The sequence below is a fragment of the Limulus polyphemus genome, unplaced genomic scaffold, assembly GCF_000517525.1.
Source record: "Limulus polyphemus unplaced genomic scaffold, Limulus_polyphemus-2.1.2 Scaffold9030, whole genome shotgun sequence".
NCBI lineage: Eukaryota > Metazoa > Arthropoda > Merostomata > Xiphosura > Limulidae > Limulus > Limulus polyphemus.
Window position 1 is genome coordinate 750 of NW_013674640.1, and position 9855 is coordinate 10604.

The 9855-nt window shown below is 31.8% G+C and overlaps 1 protein-coding gene across 1 annotated transcript in view; it reads right to left on the bottom strand.

Annotated features, from left to right (window-relative positions):
• Nucleotides 1-3344: 3344 nt before the first annotated feature.
• Nucleotides 3345-9855, bottom strand: part of LOC106475718 (phosphoethanolamine N-methyltransferase 1-like) — a gene marked incomplete at its 3' end in the record, with an annotated part of 19623 nt that continues 13112 nt past the window's right edge. The window contains exon 3 of the mRNA XM_022379776.1: nt 3345-3449. Coding sequence (XP_022235484.1) covers nt 3345-3449 — 105 coding nt within the window. The remainder of the gene's footprint in view (nt 3450-9855) is intronic.

Here is a 9855-nt window from a genome sequence, read left to right on the forward strand (position 1 = left end):
CAGATATTTTTCAGTGATGCCATCAGGATATTCTAATGCTTACTAATCCCCAACAACTGTATCATTTCAATTTGTGTTTTGTTAGAAGTATGAGCATTATTCTGTTTCAGGTGCCTTGCTCAGCTTAAGCTTGGAAATCAAAGTGCATGCACGATGGTACATAATGATGATGATAGTGTAAATGCGAATGAGAAGAACACTGAATCTGTAACTGCTATCACATTTCTTCAGCTTATAGCATTGTACTAGTAGACTCTAGTTCTAGTGAATAATTTCATACTTTTGAAATCATGGTGCAACTACACCTACATTCTCACAGAAGAAACATTTAAAGCTATTTTAGGTTTAGTATCCCCCTCCTAGCAGTTTCCAGCTGTAAAATGGGGTTGAAATGGAAGTTGAAGAAATGAACTTCTATCAAGATTAGAAAGAAAACATGGAAAATAAAAGATCTTTTGCTAGTCCTCTGTTAATCACAAATGGCAAGAAACAGTACAGAGAAGAGAAAAGAGAGAGCAATGTCAAGAGCAAGAACGTAATGCCATGAAAAATACATTTGTTACTGCATCCAAGAAAGAAATCACCAGTGTTTTGGATATTCAAAATAAAGACCAAGAAATTACAAGTAATCCTTGAAAATATTAGATAGCATACATTTTGAAATTTTTAATTTATATAACTCAAATATTTTTCTAATTTAAAAAATATACATTGAAATGTTACACGAAATATTTTTGAAAAACTTCTCATGTTTAAAACATGAATGAATAAGATGTTAATGTAAACAGATTTGCTGTTATTAACGTTAAATAGTAAACTACAGTTATATAGAGGAGGAACAAATGTTATGTGGACAACAGTATCAACCACCAGGTCAGAAAGGCAATCAGAAAATGCAACCATATCAAGAGATTAGCACTGAAGATGACATGGCAACTATGTAAAAGCACACAAGACTAAGTAAGCTCAAGATACAACCAGAATTACATGAAACTTTGGACAAACTCAATTTATTAGCTATCAGATCATCATCTTAGTACCAAATAACTTGTTTGGAAGGAGTTTTAATTTTTTTCTTTGTGAGTGTGAATAAATTTATAATGATACTCTATCAACACCTAAGATTGTATGCATTACTAACAAGGTTATGACAGTGATAACATTAGCAGAGATAGCAAAGGAAATTCAGTGTTCTCATAACAAAGTAAGCATAGTGTAATCTAATGATGGTTAAACAAAACAGGGTGCAGAAAGTTTTGTGGTTCAAGGAGACACAATAAATGGTAAACATAGGCGATTGCCAATTTTGTCAGTCGATTCTAAAACATAAGAATTTGATTCACTTGAAAGTAATAGCTTACGAGATGATGGTGATATGCAATGGAATTCCCACCAAGAATTAATTTTCTACAGTCAATTTTGTGCTGAAAAAACAAAAATTGCACATTTCAGAGGTGATGTTGGAAGGATCACAGTACAAGTTTTGTCATGGAATCACTTACTGTATATGCTGAACAATACTTGATTTACCTAGTCTTGTAGTGGAAAGGCCTCCTACTAATACTAGCTGATGGATATGAGCAACAAACGAACATCTCTTGCTAAGAGGATAGGCTCACCAGTCATCCTGATGATTATAGGATAGAATTGTTTCCATCAGAACAGCTGGAAAATGTTTGCTCCTATCAACAACCTTTCAGAGGAATGAACCATTGGTTCTATAAGATATGAACTAAAAGTATACAGCATCCAACAAATCTCATTGTGAAACACAAAAATAAAAATGCTGAACTCATTTAGAAATGTCCTGCAGTCACATTTAACAATTTCAGAAAGATTCTACAGAATTGAAAGACTCAAGACTGCAATGGAACAAGATGCAAAAAGAACTGCTAAAAGACAGACTAACTACAAAGAAAATGGAAAAAGATGACCCTTTACTAAGCCAACCCAGGTTGATCAGTTCCTCGCTGCCAAAAGAGAAGATGAAAAGTCACAAAGAATGCATCTGTAGGTCAGGCTTCCCCAAAACACAAACTTGTTTTTCCAAAAACATCAGAAGTCTTTTGCTTACAGAAAAACAAGAAAAATCTGAAATCAAAGGAATAAGGTTCCACTCTGAAGACTTGTATGAACAAGTAACAGGTGACAACTCTTCCAAGACAATTGTTACTTATAACATTTTGTAGTTTGTAGATACAAATATAAACAATTTAAGAGAGCAAATGTTACTGCATATTTAATGTCAATTTTTGAACAAGTCCTAATCATTGTAGACACCTAATGCTTATATTCATTTTGTATGTAAATTGAAGCTGAATACCAGCATTCATACCTTGAGTTTTTTCTTTAAAACTCAAGAAATGCATTAGGATGAAAAAGTTTGGAAAAATATATAATTTCAAAACTTTTGAAGGCCTATGTATATAAGGGTAGCACCCAAGTGAAATTATTGTATACAATGTTTTATTTTCATTGGTTTCAGCTACATATTTTCAACAGGTAACCCAGTTTATTTCAAGAAATATCCTATTTATCTCCCCCACTTGGTGTTGCAAATTGATCTATATTCCTTTGTTCTCCAATGTCATTAAGTGCAAGGAATATCCCCATCTTGGAAATTCCAAATACCAAATCTGAACACATCTGAGTGTATAACACTTTTGTCAGACAAGGTTGCTTTGTAACCATCTGAAAAGTGTTTCAATTTTCAGAGACATCACACAACTCCAAATCACTAACATCAAAATGTAGTTCTAATACATGATATTTCATCATGACTTTATACATGCTGTGGTTGCCATGGGACTTGCTGGTTTGCATATTCAAAATTGTTTTAATATAATGTAATCAATATCTGTGTATAATAATGGCTGGAGACAGCTTGAATGGGTAATGAAGAAAAACTTTAATATAAGTTTAACATAACAGCAAATTTATGACAAAACCTTGTCGAAACATTGTACATTTGCTGTTATGTTAAACTTGTATTAAAGTTTTTCTTCATTACCCGTTCAAGCCGTCTCCAGCCATTATTAGTCTCAAAGTGGGTTCCTCGTCATCAAATATCTGTGTATATATATCCATAATCAGTAATTATATTTCAAATCAGTTACTGCACTCAAACCTGTCTACATAAAAAAATACTAAATATTAAGCTTTATCAAAGACAAATTAGAAACTTAATAGAAGCTTTCTAATCAAATGCATAATGGAACTAAATATATATCTAAATAAAAATGTTTACATTTAAAGTAGTGAAGTAAATTACAAATAGTATTGTGCAACATGTTTCCTTAGTTAACTATGAAATATACTGTTGTTCCATAGAATCTTAAACTCACCATTGCTTCACTTACCTCAGCCATATAAAAATCATGCCCTCCAAGCCCAATACCAACATCTAGAACTTTTTCCCCTGCTTTCAGTTTTAGCTGACTAACTATATTCTGCAAAATCAAATCAAAACACTATGCAAAATATGCTTCTATCAAACATTGCCAAATCTACTATCAATGCATTAATAAACAAATTTCAACATAAAACATATTATCAACAAAAATCTTGTGAACTTACTCATGAGTTGTGTTTTATGATAAAATCAGAGCAGAAATCTGTGACTATAGTCTTGTGACAACATTGTCTTTACACACACAACAAAAAAGAAAGGCTCAAGTGTTAATACGCATAAAATAAAACTGTTACCTTCCTGACACAAACCTGCATGGATGAGAAATTTCATGGATTTCAAATGCCTTTTAAATGAAAAGGGGGCAATGTTTTGACTTTTACATTGAGTCCTTTACCTGAAGAAAGGCTTCAGCATAGAAACTGAAACATTGTCTCCTTTTCATTTAACAGGTAGTTACAGTCCATTAAAGTTCTCAAAGGCAAAACTGCTATGAAACAGTACGATACAGGGTTCTCAAGAGAACCCAATAAGAGTTCCAGAAATACGTGAACTTCCCCAAAACATCTTAAATTTAGTGTTCAAAGTTTCCAAACTTTAAATGTTTTATGTATTAGTTGTGATTCAAGAACCAGATATTATTCCAGAAATTCTACTGTTTATTCTCAGAATTATATTATTAAACATATTTTCAGTTACTCACCATTTGTAACCCCCTTATCATCCAAAACACATTTTGCTGATACTCTCTTTATTTATATGTCCTTTAATTCAGGCACAGGGATTGGTTATGTGAGAATTAATGATGCATTAAACTTGTGGTGACATAAACAGGCAGAAAAAATACTATGTCCTGCTTCTGCAGTGTAAGATTTTTGGGGTACCAGTCCAGAAATGTATTGTGAACTAAGTGTTACTGATTATTACTATTTTAGATTATTCCAGGTATTTAAGTCCTATGTAAAAATAACTGATTAGCTAATTCCAGTAATCACCTTGCTTTAATTATGAAAGGCCATACTCGAGAGGCAGAAGCCTCTCTTAATCCAAATTAGTAAGCACTCAGAGAACAGAAAAAAAAAGTGACCAAAACAGTCCCCATGGATGGGTTTAAAAATAGTGCAATTGGAACATCCAAAAAGAAATGAATAAATAATAATTAAAAAGTAGATGATCCCTATTGTGAATGGAGCTGATACATCTAGTGATAACAGTAATCATGTTTCCGATATCTCCAATGTCACACATGCAAAGGTGGGAAAGGTACCTGTCAAGACATCAATAGCCACCAGGTGGCACTGAAAGCTTTGTAGTCAGAAATAGAAGCAGACAAACCCCAGTAATAAACAAAGTACATGAAGAAAAGAAATGAGCCAAATTGTAGAGGAGTTAGAGAAAGACAAGAAACCAAATTCCAAAAGCATCAACTTGTAAAGAAAGAACAACTAGTTTAGTAAACTACCAGGGAGGAACTACTGCAAGTGTATGACAATGTTAGAGCTACCCAAGAAGAGAAAACAGCTTTATTAACAAAGGACCAACAGCCAGCCTTGAGAACTATCAATGACAAATACTGTTGTGTAAGATGTACAAAAAAAAAGAAATGGAAAAGTTACATCTTGTTGAAGTTGATGATATCAAAGATAACAGCAAGGAGATTGAATGTATTTGGGTTTATATTAGTGGATATAGTGGGAGAAGGCTTAATTTAAATTTGTTACAGATCACTAGATGAAACTGATAAAATTAATGAGAAACTCTACACTGAGATTAAGATTTCAGTTGTTAATAAGGTAATAATTATGGGAGATTTTAATTTCACAAATATAGCTTGAGAATTGTCAGAGTCAAACCAAGAAGTAGACAGGTTTTTAGAAACCATTCACCAATTGATCAGTGTACCTACAAGGAAGAAGTCTCATCTAGATTTATTGTAACTTCTAATATATAAATGGTTGAAATGGTGAATTTTAGGAAACATTTGGGGCAAAGTGATCATTGCTCAATTAGGCTTGATGTTTTCCTGCTTATGGATATCATGAATAACGAGAGTTTGTTAAAAAATTTCAAAAAGCAAAATTTGAAGGGATGTGACAAAAATTATCTGATGTGAATTGAGCAACTGAATTAACTGTAGATACTAATCAAATGTTCCTTATAGAAAAATATGGCAGCTGCAAGTAAAAAACTGGTTGACTCACAAAGGGTATAAGGAATAAAATTAAAGAAACACATTATATATTTAAGAATTTTAACCCTATCTCTATAGGTCTTCCTGTGGTCATGGGTCAAAGGCTATGTCATCGTATTTGTAGACTCGCATTCAAAATTTTATTGAATTACTATTTTATGAATATATATATATATATATCAATAAGTTTGGTATGAAATTGTAGATTATAATTCAAATTTTAGTATGATTCATTTCTTAATTTAAAAGTAAATATTAAAAAGAAATCCTAAATATAGATTTCTGTGTGTCACGTGGTATGTTGAATGCAGCATTGGTTCAAATTAGATGTTTGTGATATCCAAATACAAAGTCTATAGTTTCTGGCAAATTAGGAACTCAACATACCAATATTGACAAGCTAGAATATCAAATAAGAACCATCTATATTTTCTATTTGCTGAGATATTGCTACATGTCCTGAACAAACACAGTGGTCCTGCCCACCTCTTTTCATTTTTGGAAAGACATACTTACATACACTTACTTCTGTCTACAACATGTGAATAAACAATCAAAAGCTCAGAATGTCCCCCTTAGTGGCTTTCTCAGACTAACTGAAGTATTCAGCGGCAAATTCGTTCTTTTAAAGCTTCGATCCAAAAAGGTAAAGTGAAACTTTAGTGAGCTCAAAATTTCATATTTTTTAGACCCAAATACAGCTTAGTTACTAAGTTTGATAAATTATAGTGGAATTCTATGGTACTGATATAGTGATTTATTATTATTTTTTGGTCATTTCAAAATGTATATTTAAAACTTTAAAAAAAATTATTTCATTTCATATACTTCATGGGCAAATTTTTAAAGGCTTAGCAACCTACAGCAAACAATAAACAAGTTCAAAGTTCATAACTAGAAGAGATAATTATTTTCTATAACTCTTTAGTTACTGTTCTATGTTTAAGAAAAATAACTGAAATTTAACAACTTATTTTAAAAAGTAATAATGTATATACATATGTAATGTATTAAAACTGAAATGTGACTATTTTACAAAATACTAGTCCACCAAAACACAGCCAAGACAGGTCACTTTGTAAAGGCCAGTATTATATTCTTGGATATGGTAACATGAGTGCACATGTGCTGCATCATTGCAACTTCAATAATGTTAGCCAGGCATGGCTGAAAGGTCAATATAATAAATATATATATAAATGTGTAATGTTATGAAATTTAAGCCATTTACACTAAACATTTGTTATAATCTAGAGTCATTCTAGAAGGAAAAAAAGCATAACTTACATTGAGGTTACAAACTCGGTCAAATCGAATTAACCCATACAGATACAGTAGTGAAAATAACAGATAAAATATAAAGTTTTTTCTAAAATAAGTTTGATAATTATCTGGAGGTTATAAAGATTTCACATGTGCAATTTAAAGATGTTCTAATGCATAAAAGTAGTTTTACTTTTAAAACCAAAATTACCTTGCATGTTGGATAGTCAACATTCTGAAAGATAAGATTTTATGAGAAATTTGTAAATTAAAATAATTTTATTACTTAATTTAAAAACTTGATATTTTGTGTACAAAAGCCTTGTAAAGTTTACCAATAACTTGCAAAATTCTGTAAAGATATGCATACATTATCAAAAATCATAGCATAATTACTCTCATGGATACTTTCTTGGTTATGGGCTGGGTGGAATTGACTGCTATGATGGAAGATTTAGAGAACTATAGAAGACCAAGAGAGTTGGTCAAACAGGACATTATGAAATCAAAAATGGTACATAAAAAGGTTGGCTGAAAATGTAAAAATATATAGTAAGGATTTTTTAAATATATTAAGGTTAAGCAGAATGTTTGGATGGGAGTAAGGCCTTTGAGGGATGATAAAGAAATGATCATTTCTGATTATTATAAGATGGCTGGGTTATTTAATTTTACTTTTACTTCAATTTTTACTAATGAAGATTCAAGCAATATTCCTCATCCTGAACAGTTGATAAATGGAAACAAATTTAACAAGGGTTTTCAAGGAGGTTGAGAACTGGATATGTGAGCCACTTGATACTATTTATTGTAATTCTTTGAATAGTGAGCAGGTGCCAGAAGATGGGAGGCTGGCTAATGTTGCTCTTCTTTTCAATGTTAATGATAAAAAATGTCTAGGTAATTATAGGTCTATATGTATTACATCTGTGGTGGGAAATGTTTTTCAAAGTCTAATAAAATATGCTTTGCAAAATCATTTACCAAAGTTTAGAATTTTATTGGATAGTCCAGATGACTTCGCAAGGGGAAAATCTTGACTTTCTAATTTCAGTGACATTCTTTAATAAAGGTATTGCTTATGTAGATGAGGACAAGGGTATGGATTTGGTGTACCTAGATTTTCAGAAAGAATATGACAAGGTGACACATTAAAGGCTTGTTAAAAAATTATCTATGCAGATGTGGTGGATAAGTTAGCTAGTTGGATAGAAATATGGCTGGATGCAAGAAATCAGAGGGTTGTTACAAATGGAGTTCAATCAAATCGGATTAATGTTAGAAGTGGGATACTTCAGTGTTAAGACCATCATTTTTTATTGATATCATAGACATAAATGAAAGACTGGTCAAAAAAATTACTTAAACTTGCTAATTATATTAAGGTTTTGGGTGTGAGAAGAATGCTGTTTACAGAACTTAGAAAGTTGGGTAAGTAAAAGGCAAATGGTTTTTCATTATAATAAACTCCAATTTATGCATGTGGTTTATTCTAATTTGAATTATAAATACACTTTTTGATGGGAATAACTATCTTAAGTGATGTTGCTAGTGATAAAGCAAAGAGGACTTTAGGTTGTATGTACAGAAATATTGAATTAAAGTCTAAAGAAGTTATAATTTCATTATACAGTTTACTGGTTAGGTCACATTTGGAGTATTGTATTCAGTCTTGGGCTCCTTATCCTTAGGAAGGACACTGAATTGTTGAAGAGTTAAAGGAGATTTTACTGAGGTGTTTAAAATTGTAAACTCAACTTATGGTGTTGATAAATTATCTTTTTATCATACTTTTTAACACTGGCAGTGACATAAATAAGTATTTAAGTTTAATATTTTTTAATTTTCAAATAAATAAAACTTTTCATTTAATAGATATCATATCAGTTTTTAACTATAACATGGAAACTATCTTTACCCTAGGGGCTTGCAGACCACAGGTTAAGAACCAAAAAACTTGGGGAGGGGACATAACATAATTTTTTGAGACAACATCGACTTATTGGTCCATTTCAGCTGTTCCATCCTCTAAACTAAATTAAAATGATTTTAAAAAATACATAAAAAATCTTAAAGCCAGCCTTTTTCATTCATATACCTATCTAGCATTTTCTTAAATTCACTTAAATTTACTGCCTCTACAACACCTAAAAGGAACCCATTCCAAAGGCCAGCCACCCAGTTAGAAAATTGAAACTGTCTTAGCTGAAGATGACTCCTACCTTACCAAAATTTATTTCTGTGGCCCCTAGTCCTACTATTCTCACTTAAATATGAAAAAAGTTGATCCATCAACACTATCAATTCCCTTTACAATCTTAAACACCACAATCAGATACCCCCCTAACTCTTCTTTTTTCAAGAGAAAACAATTTGAGAGATTTCAGCATCTCCTCATATGACAACCCCTCCATCCTAGACACCATTCTAGTAACCCTTCTCGGAACCCTTTCCAACAACTCAATGTTTTTCCTAAGGTAAGGAGCCCAAAGGTGAACACAATATTCCAAATGTGGCCTAACCAGTGACCCATACAAGGAAAGTATAACTTCTTTGGACTTGTATTTAATATTTCTTAGCTACAACCTAAAAGCCTATTTGCCATACCACTAGCAACAGCACACTGCTTGGATGGCTTTAGAGACTGATCAACTATTACACAAAGATCCCTTTCCTTCATAACACTATTAAGGTTATTCCAATCCAAATGATACTTATAATTCAAATTATGATAACCCACATGCATTATTTTGCATTTATTATAATTAAAACCCATCTGCCATTTATTTGCCCAACTCACTAAATGATCTAAATCCTTTTATAAATCAGTAGCATCCTCTTCACAGGTAGCAACACCCAAGACCTTAATATCATCTGCAAATTTAAGTAATTTATTGACCATTCTTTCATCTATGTCAAAAAGACCAAAGGTCCTAAGAGGTTCTCCACTTGTTACATTAATCCAGTTTGACTGAACTCCATTTGTAACAAC